The sequence below is a fragment of the Melanerpes formicivorus genome, unplaced genomic scaffold, assembly GCF_026170545.1.
Source record: "Melanerpes formicivorus ecotype bairdi unplaced genomic scaffold, bMelFor1.0.p_v2 SCAF_10, whole genome shotgun sequence".
In the NCBI taxonomy this organism is placed as follows: domain Eukaryota; kingdom Metazoa; phylum Chordata; class Aves; order Piciformes; family Picidae; genus Melanerpes; species Melanerpes formicivorus.
Window position 1 is genome coordinate 10,729,516 of NW_027142362.1, and position 20,445 is coordinate 10,749,960.

The 20,445-nt window shown below is 62.2% G+C and overlaps 3 protein-coding genes across 4 annotated transcripts; 1 reads left to right on the forward strand and 2 right to left on the reverse strand.

Annotated features, from left to right (window-relative positions):
* Window positions 1-430: 430 nt before the first annotated feature.
* Window positions 431-3,816, forward strand: LOC137444025 (gonadotropin-releasing hormone II receptor-like). Its single transcript, XM_068144340.1, has 4 exons — window positions 431-479; window positions 1,790-2,367; window positions 2,925-3,129; window positions 3,395-3,816. The coding sequence occupies exons 1-4, from the start codon at window positions 431-433 to the stop codon at window positions 3,814-3,816; spliced, it is 1,254 nt and encodes a 417-aa protein (XP_068000441.1).
* A 1,270-nt stretch (window positions 3,817-5,086) lies between these two features.
* On the reverse strand, window positions 5,087-8,276 carry LOC137443718 (transmembrane emp24 domain-containing protein 3-like). The gene is made up of 3 exons (XM_068143617.1): window positions 8,094-8,276; window positions 7,255-7,503; window positions 5,087-5,983 (listed from the first exon to the last, which is right to left on the reverse strand). The coding sequence occupies exons 1-3, from the start codon at window positions 8,274-8,276 to the stop codon at window positions 5,747-5,749; spliced, it is 669 nt and encodes a 222-aa protein (XP_067999718.1). The 3' UTR covers window positions 5,087-5,746.
* A 757-nt stretch (window positions 8,277-9,033) lies between these two features.
* ANKRD34C (ankyrin repeat domain 34C) lies at window positions 9,034-14,062 on the reverse strand. Of its 2 annotated transcripts, none has more exons than XM_068144364.1 (2): window positions 13,977-14,062; window positions 9,034-11,948 (listed from the first exon to the last, which is right to left on the reverse strand). In XM_068144364.1, the coding sequence occupies exon 2, from the start codon at window positions 11,898-11,900 to the stop codon at window positions 10,401-10,403; it is 1,500 nt and encodes a 499-aa protein (XP_068000465.1). In that variant the 5' UTR covers window positions 11,901-11,948; window positions 13,977-14,062; the 3' UTR covers window positions 9,034-10,400. The 2 variants fall into 2 exon arrangements, with proteins under 2 accessions (XP_068000465.1, XP_068000464.1); XM_068144363.1 differs by lacking the exon at window positions 13,977-14,062 and adding an exon at window positions 13,604-13,644.
* Window positions 14,063-20,445: the final 6,383 nt, after the last annotated feature.

Below are 20,445 nucleotides of genomic sequence, written 5' to 3' on the forward strand. Positions count from 1 at the left end.
GCAGGATGCCCAGGCTCCGGGTGTGGATTTGGGGCTGGGAGAGAATAATAACAATTGAGCTGGTGAAACTCCCACTCTGTAGCAGGGCAGGCTGTGGGTGTCGTCTTGCCAGGCATGGGCAAGCACTCAGGTACATAAATAAGTCCTGGTGCCCACCTGTGTGTCACCATGTGGCTGCTCCCATGGCAGGAGTTTGACGCGGCACAGAGTGTAGCCTGCCCAGGCTACCACTTTGGGTTTAGGGCTGGGAGAGGAGAGTTGGGCTGCTGAAACTGGTGAAAATCCTGCCCTGCAGACCATGGGCATACTGCTGGGCATGGGCAGGGGCTGCCTCGTTGGATGCAGGGGCTGGGGACCACTGTCCCCTGGCTGGGGATGGCTGGGTGTCACCAGCACCCTCCAGATGCAGCTGTGGGACTCGGTGACAACCATGGACTGCCTGCCCCTGATGCTGGTACCTGGGACACGCCCCAGGTGTGGTAAAATATGGGGTCTGGGGTCCAAATAAGCCCACGGGGCTGGGGAAGTCCCCGCAGCAGAGTGGGATGTGCGTGGAGGGGCTGCAGCTGGGGCCCCTCTGCTCCCAGCCCCCTCGGCGGGTCCCAGTCGCTGTCTGGAGGGCCCGCGGGGGGGGGCTGCCAGGCGGGTGCTAATGAGCTGGGGGCGCAGGGGGTCTGAGGGCTAATGAGCCCCAGGGCTCTGTGAAATGACTCGCTAATTAGGTTAATTCCCTCTGCCGGAGGGGCGAAGCCTTTGAGATGCAAAGCAGCACCCCCATCCCCCTCCCTAGGCTACACTCTCCCTCTCCTCGGCCAGGGCTCAAGGGGCGTGGGGACATGCTCTCCACGGTCTAGGGCAGCGACTGGCAGAGGCAGACCTGGCAGAGGGGACCTTTGAGGTGTCTGGGACCTCTCCTAGAAATGATGCACCCCAAAGCAAGGAGCCTTTGTGCATCCCGATGCCCTGGCAGCAGCAGTGCCAGGCCTGGGGGGGGGCAGGGGGGCAGCACCCACCAGGCTGGGAGCTTGGTGCTGAGTGTGCAGGCGTGTGTGCCCTTGCCCCTGTACACGTGTGTGCCTGTGCCCATGTGTGTGTGCCTGTGTACCTGTACGTGTGCACCAGCGGAAAGGTGCACTGGGGCTGCCCCCGTGTCCGTGGGTGGGTGAGGGTAGCACACTGTGAAGGACGAAGCTGTTCCAAGCCCATTGGCTGCATCGAGGAGCAACTGGAGCCTCCAAGGGCATCCACCACCCACCCGTCCAATGCGTGTGTCCTGGCAGCAGGTGCGGACGTGGCTGCAGCTGCCAGTGTCACAGTGCCCCTCCGGCCCTGGCACCCCCTGGGCACAGCGTGAATGCAGGAGCCCTTGGCACAAAGGCCTGTCAGTGTGTGCCATGGCCTGGTTGGGTGGTGCTGAGCAGGCTCCTCTGGCTGGAGGTAAGGTGTGTGTGGGGGTGGTGCCTGGACCACAGGGGGCATTGGGCTGGGGAGAGGGTCTCTGTGCCTATGTAGGACTATGAGGGTGATGTGGGATGGATGGGCATCAGGAATAGGATGGACTAGGTGGTGGGGTGGGGTCTGCTGAGAGCTACTGGGTGCCAAGAGCTCCTGTAGCTGGGTGGGGGCTCTGGGGAGTCTGGGGAAGCAGTGAAGATGGGGATTGCAGCCAGCTATGGAGCCTGGAGATCTAGGCAGGGCTGTGGTGCTGGCCCCTGGGCGGGGAGCAGGGCCCCAGGGGATGGACGGTGACCTATCACCCTGGAGCCCCCTGCCCCACGGTCCCCTCCAGCCCCCCTGTCTCTCACAGCAGGATGGGGCCGTCCAGATCCAGACCCCACAGTGGGCAATGCCAGCGCAGAGCCCCCGGGCAGCCCGTCCCCTCCCGAGCAGGGCTGTGGCTGGCCCCCGCACGCTGAGGGTGCCGAGGAGCAGCCCCTTCGCCTGCCCACCTTCTCCCCCGCTGCCCAGGCCCGCGTGGCTGCCACCTTTGTCCTCTTCGCCCTCTCGGCCGGCTGCAACCTGGCGGTGCTGCGGGCAGCGGGGCGCCGGCGGGGCGGCCACGGGTCCCACATCCACCTCCTGCTGCGGCACCTGGCTGCTGCCGACCTGCTGGTGACGCTGGCGGTGATGCCACTGGATGCCATCTGGAACATCACTCTGCAGTGGCGGGCGGGTGACCTGGCCTGCCGCCTGCTGATGTACCTGCGGCTGCTGGCCATGTATGCCTCTGCCTTCGTCACCGTCGTCATCAGCCTGGACCGCCAAGCTGCCATCCTGCGCCCGCTGGCCATCACCCGTGCCCGCAGGAGGAACCGCCTCATGCTCCACGCAGCCTGGCTGCTCAGCGCGGGGCTCTCCGTGCCACAGGTACCCACTGCCAGGCCTCTTCCTCCCTGGCCCTGTGTCAGCTCCCAGGGTGCAGGGTGATGCCCAGGGCTGGTGCTGCTGACACCAGCAGCGGGTGCTGGTGTGATGGGCATGGGAAGGCATCACGGTAGTGTGATGCATGATGGGGAGCATGGAACTATGGAAACATTTGGGTTGGAAGGGACCTTAAAGATCGTCCAGTTCCAAACCCCTGCCATGAGCAGGGACATCTCCACTAGACCAGGTTGCTTGAGGCCCCATCCAGCCTGGCCTTGAACACCTCCAGGGACAGGGCAGGAGGAGAGGGCTTGGAGGGGCCAGGCAGCCAAGGAGAGGATGTGGCACCGTGCCTCTCTCACCTAGCTCAGATCCCCTCCCTGCTCCAGCCCCGCAGAGCTGGCACAAGGGCAACTGCAGGTCCCACTCCCAAAGGCAAGGTTTGACCTGGTGGCTCCAAGACCCTGCTGCCGTGACTTTGGGAGGCACAGACGCCCTGTCACCCTGTGCCCCGGGGCAGAAGGAGGGCTGCGACCATCCCACCTCTGCTCTGCCTCCAGCTCTTCCTCTTCCGCACGGTCACCCTGCGCCCACCACACAACTTCACCCAGTGCACAACACGGGGAAGCTTTGCCCAGCCCTGGCACGAGACCCTCTACAACATGCTGGGCTTCAGCTGCCTCTTTCTGCTGCCCCTGCTCATCATGGTCTGCAGCTACACACGCATCCTCCTGGAGATCTCCCGGCGCATGGGCTCCGGCCTCTGTGAGTGCCCAGGCGCTGAGCTCCCCATGCCAGGTGGGACTCTGCGGGGACCCTGGCTCCGAGGGAGCAGGCCAGGGCTGTTTGGGCACTGCCACTTGGGGTGTGGGGTCTCCTTGTGGTGCTTTGGGGGGGATGTCTGGAGGAGCAGTGGGGATGCAGAGCGCAGTGAAGGGGGGAAGTGTGGTGAGGTGGGGTGGGGGTTGTGGTGCCAGGCAGCGTGGCCCTGGGCAGTCGTGCCTGCTGCTGATGGGCTGTGCCCCCGCAGTCTTCTCCCGGGACGTGTCCCTGCGGTGCTCGAGGAACAACATCCCACGGGCAAGGCTGAGGATGCTGAAGATGAGCCTGGTCATTGTCTCCTCCTTCATCCTCTGCTGGACACCCTACTACCTGCTGGGGCTGTGGCACTGGTTCTGCCCGCGGGCCATGGAGAGGAGTGTCTCGCCAGCCCTTGCCCACATCCTCTTCATCTTCGGCCTCCTCAACGCCTGCCTGGACCCCATCACCTATGGGCTCTTCACCATCCCCTTCCGCAGGCGCTGGGGCTGTCCCTGCGGGCACGATCCTGAGCCCCAGCCTCCCTCCACGGCCACCGACTCCTTCCGCTGCTCAGCCTCGTCCCTGCCACCCAAACGGGGAGTCCCACGGGTGCCCCCTGGGGCTGACTCCTGCCAGAGCAGCTCCCTGTGAGCTGGGCACCGCCCTGTGCCCGTGGGGACACCCCGGGGCAAGAGAGGACCGGGGGCAGGCCAGCAAGGGCAGGATGGGTGAGCAAGGATGGGGGTCACTGTCCTCCCACACCCCAAAGTGCTCCTGTGGGTGGTGGGGCTGACACAGGTGCCCCCCCACTCCTCTCTGCACCTTACAAGCCCAGCACAGAAATAAAGTGTCCCACAGCCACCTCCTGTCCTGCTGCACCCCCAGGTGTGAGCTGGGCTAGGGTCCCCAGAGCTGGAACTATGGGGACAGCCTGGCTGGGAGCCCTGATCCTGGTTCTGGGTGTTCCTGTTCCTACTGAGGGGTGCTCACAGGGTCCCCAGACCCAAAGGTATCCCATGTGCTGTCCAGAGTGGGGTGCTGCCCTCCCTGCAGGGGCTGTTTTTGCTCTGGAGGTGGGGGGGCACGGGACTGGTCCCCGCTGGCAGCACTGAGCTGGGAGCAGTCCCAGGGTGCCAGCAGCAGCCTTGGGCCTGCCACTGCCTCCATTCCAACCAGGAGCTCCTGGCTCCTGCTGAAGGTCGTTGCGAGGCACATGGGCCCTGGGTTCACCTAGCTGCGTGGCAACAGTGCCAAGGCCAGTGCTGCTGCGGGAGTTGGCATGGCTGGCTGTGGGAGGTGGGGAAGGGGCTGTAGTCATGGGCATCAAGGAAGGCTGTGACTGCCTGAGCCCTCTGCTCCCACCCTGCACCGCTGAACAGCAGGTCTGAGACATGCCTGGGCACCAGGAGTGAGGGGGAAATGGCTCTGGCATCCCCCCAGCCTTGGCAAAGGGTTATGAGCAGAGCTGGGGTTTGCCAGAGCCAGAACTGAAGCATGAAGCTGACTCCAGATGGCACCTGCCCAGGGGTCCCTGCTTTGTTGTGCTGGGCTGCTGGGCTCTCTTGCCCTGCTTGGTGCCCACTGCCAGGCAGGACCCACACTCAGGAATTTGCTCATAGCCCAGGGATGCCCTTGCTGCCAGCATGGCCCTGTGCATGGGCTGGGCATATCAGCAGGGGCATGGACAGGAGAATTGTGTCCACTGCCAGGGTCTCCCTGGCTCTGGAGTTCCAGGAACTCACTCATCTGGTGCATGGCACAGCTGTGGGCAGAGCTGTGGTAACTGCCTACACCAAAACATCTCCTCTTGCTCTGCTGAGGGCCAGGGGGAGACTGGCATCACCCTGGTGGCTGTAAGTGCCCAGTGAAGCAGAGCCATACCCTCACCCTGGGCATGGTGTTCAATAATGGTAGTGCCAACCACGGTCACAGGGGTTTATTACCTAGTGGCAAAGTGAAATGCTGAAGGGCTGGCAGCAGTGGTTAGCTACCCCAGGGCTCTCACACAGGATGGTCTCCCCGGGGTTGCCAGGGGAAGTCTGTGTTTTGTGGGGCTCTAGAGAATGGGGTGGCAGTCCCAGGAGTGCTGCTCTTGGGGTGGGGATGGAGCTTCCCTGGCATGAGTCAGGGCAGAGCTGTGCCCGCTCCTGCTGTCTGCTGGGCACAGCCTCAGCCCCAGGCATGGACTCATGTAGGAAAATACCCCCCATACATGTCGGGTGAGGGGTGAGGGTGTTGATGCCAACCCCATAGAGGTGTCTGGACAAGGGGTTATGGTGCTGATGCCAAATCCCAGTGCCCACCCACTTCCCCAGAGGAGCTGGTAAGAGGTGTTGGGCCACCCAGGCAAGGGGATTGGGCTCAGAGCGGGCGGAGGTGAAGAGGGAGGTGATGTCAGGGCAATTGATGAGGGATGCCCCTGCGGGCTGACCATTTCCCACCTGGGTCGGCAGCGTGACATCATCCCCCGCTCCCCCCCGGCCACCTCCCCAGGGAAGCACCTTCTGATGAACAGGAACAAAGCATGACCCAGGATAACACTGCCCCCAGCTCCCCGCCGCAGTCCGGGCACCGAATGGCGCTAGGTGCCAGCCCTGCCGCTGCCGGGTCTCTTCTCTGTGAAGAAGCTCTTGAGCAGCACCACCTGCCCGATACTGACCACGAAGAGGATGAAGGTTTCCCCCACCGACCAGTAGGAGACGCGGCTGTTGAGGTCTTCAGCGCGGCTCCGGTCCTGCGCCTCCCGCAGCCGGTAGTGGGTCTGGGAGTCGATCACCGAGTTCAGCGCCTCATGGATGGTGACACAGGCGGATTCCATCTGGGGACACAAGGACACTCCATGGCTCCCGGCACAGCACGGCCTGCGGGCTGAGGACTGTGCTGCAGCACCCGAGAGTGGGGCAGCAGCAGCCTGTGCTGCCAGGGCTCTGCCAGCCCTGACCTAGGAGAGGTTGTGCTCAAAGGGGCAGCACCGGAGAGCACCTGGTGGGGTGCAAATGAGATCTCATCAGTGCTCTGTGGACAAGGGCAATGTCTGGGTGCCATGCCTGCAGGTTCATGCCACAGGATGGAAAAGTCTACCTGCAGTTAAGAGTCATAGAATGACAGAATGGTTTGGGTTGGGAGAGCTCTGCCAGATCACGGAGTCCAACTGCTGAGTGACCACCAAACCACGTCCCTCAGCACCACATCTCCACAGCTTTGAAACCCCTCCAGGGATGAAGACTCCATCACCGCTCTGGGCAGCCTGGGCCAGGCCTTGACAGCCCTCAAGGGGAAGAAATTGTTCCTGATGGCCAAACTAAATCTCCCCTGACACAACATGAGGCTATTTCTTCTTCTCCTGTTGCTTACTTCTTGGGAGAACAGACTGGCCCCAATCTGGCTGCAGCCTCCTTTCAGTGAGCTGTAGAGAGGAGGCTGAGGGGAGACCTCATTGCTCTCTACAGCTACCTGAAAGGAGGTTTGTAGAGAGGCTGGTGCTGGTCTCTTCTCACAGGTAATTAGTGATAGAACAAGAGGCAATGGCCTTGAGCTGTGACTGGGTAGGTTTAGACTGGACATTAGGAAGAAGTTTTTCCCAGCATTGGAATGTGCTGCCCAGGCAGGTGGTTGAGTCACCAACCCTGGATGTGTTTAAAGGTGGTTTGGATGAGGTGCTTGGGGATATGGTTTAGGGGTGAACCTTGTAGAGCAGGGTTAGGGGTTGGACTTGGTGATCCTGAGGGCTTTTTCCAAGCTGGATGTTTCTGTGATTCTGTGAAATGAGCCTCCTTTGCTCCAGCCTCAGCAACCCCAGGTCATTCAGCTGCTCCTCACCAGACCTGTTCTCACCAGCTTTTGTTGCACTTCTCTGGACCCACTCCAGACTCTCAAGGTGGGAGGTTCACTCCAGAGCAGCATCCCCATCCCTCCCTGCCTGTGCTGCTGGAGGAGGACGTGGCCAGCCCGTGGCACGGGTGGTTGGCAGGCACTTCTGCATTTGGTGGAGAGGAAGGGGAAGGGACCCCAACCGCCAAGCTCTGAGGCCGTTTGGTGATGAGCTGCGAGAGGCCCTTCTGGGGGTGGCAGCAGGCGGGCGGCACCCACCTGTGTGAGGGCAGTGACGCGGCTGCTCATGGCGGGCAGGATGGGCGGCTCCTCGCCCACCTGGAAGTCAAAGTAGATGGTTTTGTGGGAGAAGGTGGAGAACTCATTGCTGAAGCAGAAGGTGTAGACGCCCTCCACCTCGGTGCGGTGCGGGAAGCTGTCGTACTGCTTCTTGGCCTCCTTGTAGAGGGTCCGGCCGTTGGGGTCCTCCACCGAGCAGTCCACGTCATAGTGTCCCCCGGTGATCACCTGCGCCAGGATGTGCAGCTGGCACCTGCTGGCACCACGCAGAGAGAGCCTCTTGCCCTGAAGAGAGCAGCTCTGCCCGGCCCTGTGCCTGTGTGCACAGCCATGCCCTCGGCCAGCAGGCACCGTGCCTATGGCTGCCGGCCATGGCACAGGGGCCCAGGCTGGGGGAAGCTGTGCCCCATGGTGCCAGCACTGCAGGTGGAGTACCTACAGCTCAGGTGGGGTGTCTGAACGGGTGGGTCACCCTGATGGCCTCGGTCAGGGCACCCTGTGGCCACTGTGGGCATAACAGTACTGGCTCCATGGTGGGCACAGGGCCAGGGGCTGTGAGTGGCTGCCAGTGAGGCACGGGGTGGGGCTGGAGTGTGTACAGGAGAGGTGCAGCTGCTGCCCTGCCTGTGGGGCAGGCAGGGGGCACAGGCAAGGCATAACTGAGTAGAGGCAGAGGGCTGGGAGTACAGGGCTGGGACAGAGGGCGACGGGCACAATCAGGAGTAGAGGTGCAGGCAGGGGCACAGGCAAAGGAGGCACAGGCACGGGTAGAGGGGCACAGGTAGGGCTGCGAGCAGGGGCACAGGGCAGGGCAGTACCTGGTAATCCAGCGTGAACTTGGTGCCGCGCTCCAGCTGCTGGTGGAAACACTGCCTGGCATTGTCGGGCAGCTCGAAGGTCAGCTCGGTGCCACCGGCCCGCAGCGCCCACAGCAGCACGGCCAGAGCCCGCACCCCGACCCCCATCCCGCTCCGCACCCCGGCCCCCATCCCGCTCCGCATCCCGGCCCCGCCCCGCTCCCGCCCCGCCTGACGTGGCGACCGCCACCGGCACCGGCACTGGCAGCACTTCCGCCGGGGGCGGCCCCGGGCTCGGCAGGGCTGCGAGAATCGGCGGGGCCGGGCACCCTTGGGCAGCCAGTCCGGACTCCCCTGGACACCTCCCCAAACACCCAGCCCACACTCCCAGGGTTTCCCTTCGGTATCCCCGCAAACACCCCACCCGCACGCCACCGGACCTCCGCCCCCAAAATCCCAGCCCCTACCCTCTGGGCACCGCCCCAAACACACAGCTTTGACCCTCTGGGCACCACTGTGTACCCCTCGGACACCCACTTCAGGGGCCCTGGGCATCCCCAAGCGCCCCTGGGCACCCCTGGGTCATACTCGAGCACTCACCCTGGACCCCTCCCAAGCATCCACCCTGGGTCCGCCCCAAACGCTCGGCTCGGACCTCCCCAGGCACCCACTGCAGACACCCCTGGCACTCTCTGGGCGCTCCCCGGGTACCCCCAGGGCTCAGGCCAGGCGGAGCCCTGCACTGGTGTAAAGCAGCCCATGGTGTGCGTGGTGGCACCTCCAGTACCTGCTCACACCCACGGTCATGTCCTTAAATAAAGGCATTAATGCCCCCCTGGTGCTCTCTGTCCCTCGAGGTGCCAGCAGTACCCTCCTCCCCCTTGCCCCTCGCCCCCATCCCGCTGGCCAAACCTGATTCAGAAAAAGGTAAACCCCAAATCTCGGGAAGTTTAGGAAGGAAGGAAGAAGTGAAGAACAGGCCAGAGAATTCCACACTCAGAAATGTGAGAGAAGCATCATAATTGTGGGATAAACAGCCCCAAAATTCAACCCGGGAGCCCTCTGGAGATGTCCTCAGCATGGGTGACCCTTGATGCTCCAGAGATGTGACCCCACCTTTGCTCTAAGCAGCAGCTGCCCCCACAAAGCACTTCCAGAGGGCATCCCATGGGTGGCAGAAAGTGGAGCTGCTTCCTATGGAAACGTCCCCAACAGCCTGGGGACAGGTGGGTGGTGCCCAGGTAAGGAGCTGGCCTGGGAGGATGAACGGACAGATGGATGGACAGGGATGGGTATGTGCTGGGCTGGCTGCAGCCAGGACAGTGTCCAGTGCTACCCCCACAAGGTGAGGGTGCTGCAGTGCCATAGGTGCTGTGGGTACCACAGATGTCATCGGTGCTGTAGGTACTGTGGGTGCTGTGGATGTCATGGGTGCTGAGGGTGCTACACATGCCATGGGTACCACAGGTGCTGTGGGTACTGCAGGTGCTATGGATGCTTCAGGTGCTGTGGGTACCATGGGTGCTGAGCCTGAATCTTTCCTCAGCAGGGACGAGCTCCTGACTTTCCCTATGTGCTACCCTCGGCACTTCGTGCCCTGGGAGAAGCTGCCTGCACGGAACAGCCAGGAATGCTCTCTGCCCAGGGCGTTGCTCAGAGCTGTGGGAGGTGCCCCTGAATCTTGGATCTCTGAGATGGAGACAAAGCCACTGCTGGTCTTGTCCTGGGGGGCTGCAGCAGGAAGGGGTCGGCTCAGTCCCTGGAACTCCAGAGGTCCTGGAGACCTCCGAGGTGAGGAGTTGTCTCCTCTCGCGGTGAAGGGATCACTGCCTCTGACTGCCAGAGAGGGGCATTGGAGTCACAGAAACGTGGAATTTGGTGGGAAGGGACCTTTAAAGGTCATCTAATCCAAGCCCCTGCAGTAAGCAGGGACATCAAAGCCAGCAGGCTCCTTTCCTTCCTCGTAGGCACTTGAGGGACACCCCAGCCCGACGATTGCAGGGCAGATCCTGGCTCCGGACGACCAGGAGCAAGCCGCAAAGAACAAGTGCCCTTCGAGCAGGAGCCTGAGCTCAGGTGGGCTGGGGTGGACCTCTCAGCTCATCACTCCTGGGGAAGGTCCCCAGCAGGTGAAAGCAAAAGAGAGACTTCAGCTGGGTTGCCCAGGCTCTGCTTACGGCTCCGTGCCCGCAGGACCCTCCTGCCGCAATCCCTAGGCACAGGTCTGACCCCCGTGGTTGCTGGCACTTCCCCGGTACTGCGTGACGCGTGGGAACTGTCACGTTTCTGTGAGGACAGAGACGGTTTGGGAAGCCAGCGGTGGCACATCTACTGGGCTACGATCTCCTCGAAGTCAGAGAGCTGCCGCATCTGCTCCGCCTGCATCGAGTGTCTCCGGAGCAGCTTCCGCCGCGCCCGCAGCTCGCCGGGAGCCACCGGCTGCAGGGACTTGATGCCAGCAGCAAGCGGCGAGGGGGCTTTGGTGTTGGAGCCGATGTCGGGGATGGGAGGGCTGGGGTTGATGTTCAGGGGGGGCAAATAGCCTGGCCTGGTGTGGGAGAGGTGGTCCAGCAGCAGGGTGCCGGACCCCCGCCTCTCCAGCAAGCCGGGCGGTCGGCGCCGGACGGTGCCGGGGGATGTGTTTGTGACACCATCCAGGGACTCCCATGAACCATCCAGCAAGCCCAGGTGGGACCCGCTGAGCTTCCTCCGGCCTGGGGGCCCCTTCCCTGCCTCGGGGACACCAGAGAGCTGGGGGTCGCAGTGCTCAGCACCCAACCTGCAGCGATGCAGGGCGTCCAGAGCCACGGAGCCGATGTTCTGCAGCTCTTCGGGGACCGTGCTCCGGCGGGGCAGGCGCTGCTGGGTGGCCTGGCTCTTCTCGTAAGATGCTTTCCTCGCCGGTGTCCTCAGCGCCTGCTCATCTACTGGTGGGAAGAGTGAGGGATCCTTGCTGCCCCGGGCAAGGGGAGCCTTCTTGGAGAGTGAGAGGTCGCTGATGCCCATGATGACCTCGTCGTCCATACAGCCCCGAGTGTCGTCACGTACCGAGGGTGCCACCAGACCCCAGGGCTCAGAGCGCAGTCGCTTCAGCTGAGGCAGGCGGGCTCTCCTGGGCACCCCAGCCCTCTGGCCCGGAGAGGGGGGGTCGTCAGTGCCCCCAGCACAGGAAATGTCCCTGGGGTGTGACAGATGTGGGGTGCAGATGGTGCTCTCCTTCTCAGTGGGGGAAGGTGCTGAGATGGGAGCTTTCAGGTGGGTGCTGATAGGTGCTGGGCACTCCTTGTTGGGGTCCCTCTCTTTGAACTCCAGTGAAGGGGGAACATTCAGGTACTGTTTGGTGGTCTTGGTACCTGAGGCCGATTTGTCTGTGGTGATAATGATCACCTCCTTCCCTTTGGCCTTGCAGGCGTTCAGGAGGTGCTGCAGCACGTCCTTGTCATCGGCGTTGATGGCATGGACCAGGGCAGAGGCTCCTGAGTGGTCCTCCAGGCTGGGGTCTGCCCCATTGTCCAGCAGCAGGGACACCACGTCCCCCCCCGCCCCACGGATGCAGGCGTGCATGAGGGCTGTCTTCCCGGATTTGTCCTGGATGTTGGGGTCTGCTCTGTTGTCCAGCAGGTACTTCACCATCTTGGCCTTGTTAATGCTCTGCTGGTCAACGTGCTTGGTGATGCAGGCCACCATCAGGGCGGTCTCCCCCTTCTCATTGCTCTCGTTGATGTAAGCCCCCCCCTCCAGCAGCAGCCGGGTCAGCCGCAGCCGGCCGAGCCACACGGCCTTCAGCAGGGAGTTGCCCCCCATCTCCAGCTCCCTCACCTCCTCCATGCTACCTGCTGCTGCTCACTGCTGGGCAAAGCCGGTGCTGGCCACAAGCTGTGGAAGGAAGCATGGGGAAAAGGTGAGGTGTTTTTCCTCAGCCCTGGCTTTTACCCCTGCCTGGCCCTCCTGGGGGTGCCACGCTCACAGAATCCCCAAAGCCCAGCATGGGGAGGGTTGGAAGGGACCTCTGAAACTTGCCCAGTCCAACCCCCTTGCTAAAGCAGGGTCATCCACAGCACCTTGCCCAGGATCACAATGACCAGGTGGGTTTGGAAAGTCTCCAGAGAAGGAGGTTCCGCAAACTCTGGGCAGCCTGCTCCAGGGCTCCAGTGCTCTCATCCTCACACCTGAGACTTCCACCCAGCCACCCACTCTCCCTCTGCCCCGGGGTGGGGGCTCTATCTGAACAGTGGCCTAGTGTCTCACTCCTGGTTTGGGTTGTGAAGGCTCCATCCAGCCTCGTCAGACCAGACTTCGCTCAGTGACCGAGGAGTGGACTTGCCACCATGCCTTGCCCCCAGGATCACTGTTGGTAGCACCTTGCCCCTGCCCTGCTGATGAGTCCTTGTGGCCAGCTGGTGTGGTGGTCACCCTCGGTTTACAGCATGTCTCCCCTTGCAGAGCAGCTCTGCTCTTGCTGCTCCCTGGTGACACATCTCAAAGTTCACCTTCCCTTTGCTCTCTCTCCTCCAGCCATGCTGACGTTTGCCTGGAGGCAGTGGATGTCCCCAAGTGCCAGAGAAATCAGAGCAGTCCTGATGCTCAGATGGTTTCCACTGCAGGGATGGTGATGTTTCTGTGGTGCTGGGCATCTGTTGTCCCCTGGGCATGGCTCTGAGCTGCCATTTCTACCAGGTGTGTGGAGCCCACTGAGTCTCAGAGCTGCAGGGGACTGGTGGTCCTCAGAGACATGGGCACTGGGGCCATGATGGAGCCAGCCTGAGCACCTACCATGGCTTCATGGGCTTCGTGTCCTCACAGCTGAAGGACACGTGAGGCACTGGGAGCCACGCTGCCTGGAGACCTTCATTGCCTCATGGAGGAGCAGCTTGCACTCACAGCAGCTTCTGCAGCAGGACCAGCCCTGGAGGATCAACAGGCATCATCTGTGCTGGTGGGTGCTGCCCTGGCACTGCCTGGCACGGGCTAGCAAAGGATGGCTGCAGGCAATTCAGCCAGGTAAGTCTCCATGGCCATGGCACACCCACTGTGCCCGTGTCCCTGAGGACCACCTGTCCCTGCAGCTTCAAGACCTGGAGGGCTCCATGCACCCAGCAGAGGTGGCAGCTCAGAGCTGTGCCCAGGTGCCAGCAGGTGCTGGTGCTGAGCACCATGGAAACACCACCCAGGCACAGAGCCAGCCCTCGGGCCACTGTGCCCAGTGCCCTGCCACCCTCCCTTCCCTTCTGCTCTCTGCCACCTTCTGCTCCCGATCTGTGCCTAGCCCTTCCCTGGAGATCCCGTGGACCAGGGGTCTGCCTGACCCCCACTCTGCTTCGGAGTTCCTGCCAACTTGGGACTCTGCCAGAGAACCCCTGGCCCTGTGGCCGCTGTGCCCAGAGCACCCCACAGCTCTGGGACCTGCTGTGGGTGTTGGCACTGCAGGGACTGCCACCTCTCCCCGGGGCTGTACCCCTGAGCTGCCCGCGGCCCCCTCCCCTCGGGGTCCCCCCGGTTCATTCCAAAGTTGCCCCCCCGAGGGCTGTCACCTCTAGCTCCCCGGTGCCACCGAAGGGTCCCAGCCCGGGGCAGCTTCGTCGCTTGCCGGTGCCCGCCGGGGGATCCGATGTCCGCGGGGCTGCCGAGACACCGCGGTGGAGGGAGTAAGGGGAACTGCCGGGGCAGAGGACCCTCACTCCTCTCCCTCCGGTCCCTCTCCGCACTGACACCGTGCCGGCTCTGCTACCTGTGTCGGGTGGCCGGTGCCACCAGAGGCTCCCAGATCGGGGCAGCCTCGTCCCTTCCCGCTGCTCGCCGGGCTCCGGTGCCCGCGGGGCTGCCGAGACACCGGGAGGGGTAACGAGGACTCCCTGGTAGGAGACCCTGAGCCTCCCCTACGTCCTCTACCTCTGCGTTTGTTACCTGCTGCCCGGTGCTGGTGCCCTGGTATCGGTGCCCAGTTCCTGCTGCCCGGTGGCGGTGCGGGGGCTACCCTGGCGCCCCCGCCCTCATCGTCCCTTATGTGCGGTCCGGGGGGCTGCGTCACCCGCCGTTCTGCCCGCTGCTGCCCGCTGCTGCCCGCTGCTGCCCGCTGCTGCGTCCGCCCCCGGGTGCGTGCGGGGAGCGGTGGGGCGGGGGTGTCGGTGTGCAGGGGGTGCGGGTCTGAGTCCCTGCCCGCTGCGGGGGCGTGCAGGAGGATCCGCGGGGAGGGGGAAGGGGAGGTGGTCGGGGGTGGGGGTGAGTCTGTTCCAGGGCTCCAGCACCCTCGCAACAAAGTTTTTCCTCATCTCGATTTAACCTTCTGTGTTCCAGCTTGTGCCCAGCGCCCCTTGTCCTGTCAGTGGGCACCACTGAGAAAAGTCTGGCCCCGTCCTCTTCCCCCCTTCCCCCTTCCCCCCTTTATCTCTTGATCAGGATTGAGAAGATCCTCAAGATGCAAATCCCAGTGTGGTCTGAGACCTTCCAAACCTGATCAGGCAGGAGAGAGAGGGTGACAGGAATGGGTGGACCCAGGGACAGTTGCCCTTGACTCATTTGCTGGGTATATCCCAGAGTGAGGTGCCATGGGGTGCTGGTTCCTTCCCATGCTTGGGACAGGGTCCTGCCAGTACTGCCCACACCAGCCCTGCACCTTGGGCAGTTTCTGCCTCTGGCCAGGCTGGTGGGCAAAGGGCTCTCCAGTTAGCCTGAAGAGCTGGGACCTCCCAGGAGGGGAACAGGGACAGGAACAGCACTTGCCTACTGCAGAAGATCTGTCCCAGCTCTGTCCTGGCTGTGCAGAGCCAACGTGTCCACCTACCTTCATCCTCCTCATCTTCTTCACTGGCATCTGTGCCATCCCTGAGGATGCCATGGCAACAGGGATAGCTGTGGGAGGAGAAGCTGCAGCTCCAGGCCCTGGGTTTGATCCTGAGCACTGCAGCAATGCCCAGATGGTGTCCAGACTCAGCCAGTCTGGGGCAAGACTGGGATGGAGGTAGTTTGTGGGTGCCACTCCGTGTGTGCTCTAGGCCCTGGCAGGGTGTGGAGGGTTCAGCACAGATCTAGAGGTGCTGCCAGCATGTGTGGGGCAGCAGTGTGGGGGATACCAGTACCTGCAACCTGGTGGAGGGGCTCCTTCTCCCCCACGGTGCATCCTTCTGGGCAGGAAGAGGTGGAGGGGACACAGCTGTGACCCCAAAGAGCATGGTAGGGTTCTGTTGGCACAGTCCAGCCCCATCTCCTGCAGCTCCCACCAGATCACCACATCTTGCTGAGGCTATGATCAGAGCCTAGTGCAGCCCAGAGGAGGAGGCAGCTGTGTTCATCTGCTGACTGGGACCATAATGGCCCAGTCTGGTTCATGTGTGGTACAGCTGGGATCCCCAGGGATGTTCAAGCAGGGGCTGTGGTGATCCTTCAGGAGGCTGGCTGACACAGTGACAAGGGACAGTCATGGCTCTGAGTTCTGCCCAAGCTCCTGGAGATACTGCAGCAACTCAGCCCCTGGTCCACCTTCTGTGGAAGGGGCTTCTACCTGGGAGTCCCTGGCAGAGACACAGGTGGGATGTGGGCATAGCCCCAGCTCAATGGGCACCATCTCCCCAGGCCTTGTGGTGCTGGCACTGGTTCTGTTATGGGTGCCGTGCAGCACAGCTGCTGCCTGTCCCTTGCCCACAGAGGCTGGGCACAGCTTTTCCTGCCAGCTCAGCCAATGGCCCCAGGTCCCAAGCACTCATCAGGCAGCAGCTTCTGGTGGTGACCACCAGATCTTCTGTCAGTGCTGCTGCCCTGTGCCCTGGCTGGGAGAAGACCTGTGGCTACTGACCCACAGCATGGCACATGGTGGTCCCCATGTCCAGTGAGGTGCCCCTGAGGGTGCCAACCCTTCAGCATGCTTGGAACCCAAACCAGACTGTGCTTCATCCCTGTGGTGGGTTGTCTCCAGCTCTAGGAGGATGCTGTGGGTGTGTGTTACCATCACAAGACTGATGACCTCTGATTTCTGGATGTGGTGGGTGTGCAGAGCTGGACACCGGCTGGCAGTGGGGATGAATCCTGATGTCCTGCTCTCTCAGCTCCCACTGCAAACTCACACCCCTCCTGACATCCTTGGACAAGCTCAGCATTTCCCTTCCTGCTTTTCAAAGCAGCCCAGGACTAAGCCTCTCCTCCACCACCTCACTCCAAGAGGGACACTGAGGGGCTGGAGCAGGTCCAGAGAAGGGCAGCGAAGCTGGTGAAGGGTCCGGAGAACAGATCTGGTAGGGAGCAGCTGAGGGACCTGGAGTTGTTCAGCCTAGAAAAGGAGGCTGAGGGGAGACCTTCTGGCTCTCTATGACTCCCTGAAATGAGGCTGGAACTAGGTGGGAGTTGATCCCTTCTCCCAAGGAAGGGGGGACAGGATAAGAGGAAATGGCCTCAAGTTGTGCCAGGGGAAGTTTAGGCTGGATGCAAGGAACAATTTCTTGCCCTTGAGGGTTGCCAAGGGCTGGCCCAGACTGTCCAGGGCAGTGGTGAAGTCCCCACCCCTGGAGAGGTTTCAAAGCCATGGAGATGTGGTGCTGAGGGCCATGGTTTGGTGGTGACCTGGCAGTGCTGGGCTAGTGATTTGACTCCACGACTCCAACACAGTTCTGCAGTTCCATGACTCTGAATGCTGCTGTTCTCCTTGTCCACATTGCCCTCTCGCTGTGGACCTTTTGGTGCCTCGAGGCCAGAGCGGGTTATCTCCAGGGCCAGGTTATCTGCAGGGCTGAGCTCTCTGCAGCTCCCGTGGGGCTCAGCCCAAAATAGCCTCCCCCTGCCTTGCACGCCGTTGGCGGCAGGCGGCAGCGGGTGATGCGCTGCTGCCGAAAGCGGCTGCATCACCCAGCGTGTCCCGGAGTCTCTATAGCAACCGCGGGGTAAAAATAGTGCCGGAGAATTTGGGAGCTGCCAGCAGAGCTCCTGGGATGTGCTGCTTAGGGGTTCACTGGGGGGAACAGGGCTTGCCACGCTGCTGGCAGCTGCTGCCTGTTCCGGGGCTGTGCCAGGGGCGCACACAGCAGAGGAGGGGCCAGGATGTGGGGCTCAGGATGTGCCTCCTGCCCCAAACCACTGAACTGTCCCCATGGTCTCCCAGTCCTGCTCCTGGTTGAAGGCACCTGATGCTGTCTCTGGAGCAGAGGAGCACGGGCGCTGCTGTGGTGTTTTATGTGGACTCTAATCTGCTGAAGCAGGGAAAAACTTCTTTCCTGCCAGGGTGGTCAGGCACTGGAACAGGCTGCCCAAGGAGGTGCTGAAGTCACCATCCCAGGAGGGGTTCAAGAAACATGTGGTCATGGCACCTGGGGGCATGGTTTAATGACTGTGGTGGTGTGGACTGGATGACCTTAGAGGGGTTTGCCTACCCCAACAACTCCATGGCTCTGTCCATGTAGGGTCAGCAGCTCTGCAGCTGCCTCGGCCGCCACGGACCGTGTGGGTGGCTGTGCCATGCTGTCTGCTAGAAAGCTCATTGTCCTGGCTGGAGACAGGCAGCCACAGGCTGGCATCTTTGTGGCAGCCATTGTGTCTCTACTGTGATACTAGACACATGGCACCCCTGCCATGGCCGTGACATGATGCTGGTGGCACCTCTGCCACATCCATGATATGATGTCCATGGCACCTCTGCCATCTCTGCCATGGCTGTGATATGATGCTGGTGGCACCTCTGCCACATCCATGGTATGATGTCCATGGCACCTCTGCCATCTCTGCCATGGCCGTGACGCAGTGCTGCTGGTGGTGCTGCCATGGTGGTGACAGGATGCTGATGGCAGCCCGCGGTGGGCGCTGGCAGGGGAGGGGTGGTGTGGGCAGGAGGTGGGCGCTGCTCTGGGATCCCGTGCCCGCCTGCCTGTCGGAAGCAGCAGCTCCTATTTAATGACAGCGCCGTGTAAGAACCCACAATTAGCTCTGTGCCAGGGCTGCGGGGGTGGCTCGCTCCTGCCAGAGCTGGGAGGGGCAGCTTCCTCAAGGCGCAGCTCCCCCTCCTTGGCATGAGGCTTTCAGGGCATGATGAGGGCACAGTGCTCGGCAGGCACCGAGTGTGGCCAAATGTCAGCACCACTGGGTGCCAGGATGGGCTGTGAGAGCCGTTGGTTGGCAGGGCTGGGGCTGACAGGGCCAGGGTTGGTGTAGGTGGGGCTGGCAGAGCTGGGGTTGGCAGTGTTGCTGGCAGGGCAGAATGGTTCTAGCATGGGCACAGAGAAGGTTTCAAGAGGTTCTGGGCAGCTGCAGTCCATCCTGCCTGCCTGGCACTGCAGGCATCCATCATTTATCACTAGGGGTGGCATTACAGCACATTCCAGCCACAGGGCTCTAGCCCATCATGTGCCATGTGGCGGATCAGCAGCTGCCAGCTTCACCTTTCATGCTGGCAGGGCCCCCCTGAGCCCCTCACCCATGTACCCAGGTGTTATCTTTCTCCTTTGAGGGTGCCCCAGCCAAGTCCTCCCCATGCCAGCAGGGTTACAGAAGAGGGGTCCTTGGCCTCTTGTGTACAGTGGGCAGAGGTGGGTGACAGGGGCTGGGGAGCCCGGGGCAAGGTTCTGCCCTGCCAGAGCTCCTGGTTCTGAGTGGTAGCCAGAACATGGCACCTACCCCAAAGCCACAGCCAGTGCCCATGGGCACCAAGGTACAGCCTCAGCAGTGCCAACATAGCCACCTGCTTTCCCACAGCTCACAGCCTCTTACCTCCATTAGCAGAGCTCAGGGCTTGTCCAGCTCATGGAGGTGATGCCAGGCTGCCCATACCCACGTCCGTGTAGGCAGCTTGGCAACAGAGGGGATGTGGCTGCAGGGCACAGGGTCACACTTTGACAAGGGGGTGCCACAGCCACCCATATCCACCCACAGCCACACCACAGCCACTCGTGACCACCCATGGCCACACCATGGCTACCCATGACCAGTGACTACTTGTGACCAGCTGGTACCATGCATAGCCACCCGTGACCCATCCATGGTAGCTCTCCCAGACCTCTGCTAGACCTGGGGTCACCTCCTGTGCCAAGACCAGCAGCCGCGGTGGGAGCGGGCGAGAAGGAATCTGCTGAGGGTTAGTGAGAGGCGCAGGCAGTGCCCGGGCAGGGCTGGGGCCGGGTGGCACAGGCGTGTGCCCGCAGCCGGCCCCGTGCCGGGGTCATGGGGCAGGAGCTCTACCGCGGCCAGTTTTAATTTCTCCGCGGAGCGAAATTTCCTGGTGGGGCTTTTGATGTCCACCGGGACGCTCGGCAGCAAATATCCGGCCGCTGTTTGTCTCCGGAGCCGTGGAATTTCCTCTCCGTCGATCCAAGCTGAGGCCGACGTGCTCGGGGCAGGCAGCGGTGACCGGGCGGTGCCGGCTCAGCCGTCGCCCTCCCCCTGGCGTCCCCGCGGCACGGCCGGGGCCGGGCTGGGGCTGGAATTCGGCTGCCTCAGGACTTTTCCAGCCGCCCTAAGCCCGCGTTTCACGGCTCAGCTGCCCCCGCCGCCGCCCGCCGCCAAATGCGCACCGACAGTCGCCGGCGGCTCTGTTTGGAGAGGGATCAGATGAGGTCCTGTCCCAACACCCAACCCCTCATGCAGAAGCAGCCGTGAGAACCACAGCGCTCGTCTCCAGCCCGAGCCCACCTCCTGCAGCTCTCAGCTGGCAAATTAGGAAGCAATTCTTTCCAGGGAGGGCGCTGAGATGTTGGAACAGGTTGCCCAGGGAGGTTGTGGATGCTCCCTCCCTGCAGGTGTTCAGGGGCAGGTTGGGTGAGGCCTTGAGCAACCTGTGCTAGTGGGAGGTGTCCCTGCCCATGGCAGGGGGGTTGGAACTGGCTGATCTTTGAGGTCTCTTCCAACCCATTTTCTGATTCTATGAATCTATGAAGAACTCAGTGCTGGTGACAGCTGAGGCAGGGCTGGGGGTGTGTGTGTGCTGGCAGCACCCTGGGTTTGGGAGCACCCCGGGTTTGGGAGCACCCCAGCCCCTGGAGCAGCTCATGGAGGGGTGCTGAGCATCATAGAATTGCCAGGCTGGCAGGGACTTTACCATCATGAAGTCCAACCATCACCCAACCTCTCCCTGTGCACAGCCCTTAGGCCATGTCCCTCAGCTCCTCATCCAAACGTCTTTTAAACCCCGTCAGGAATTGTGACTCTACCACCTCCCTGGGCAGCCTGAGCCAGTGCCTGATGATGCTATCCATGCAGAAATTCTTCCTAACATTCAACCTGAACCTCCCCTGGGGCAACTCGAGGCCATTTCTTCTCATCCCATCGCTTGTTACCTGGGAGAAGACCCCAGACCCCACCTGGCTCCAACCTCCTTTCAGGGAGTTTTAGATAAACGAGGGGCAGGATGAACCTCCCCTCCCTCCAGTCCATTTTTGGGGTTGCTCACCACCTCTCCACCTCC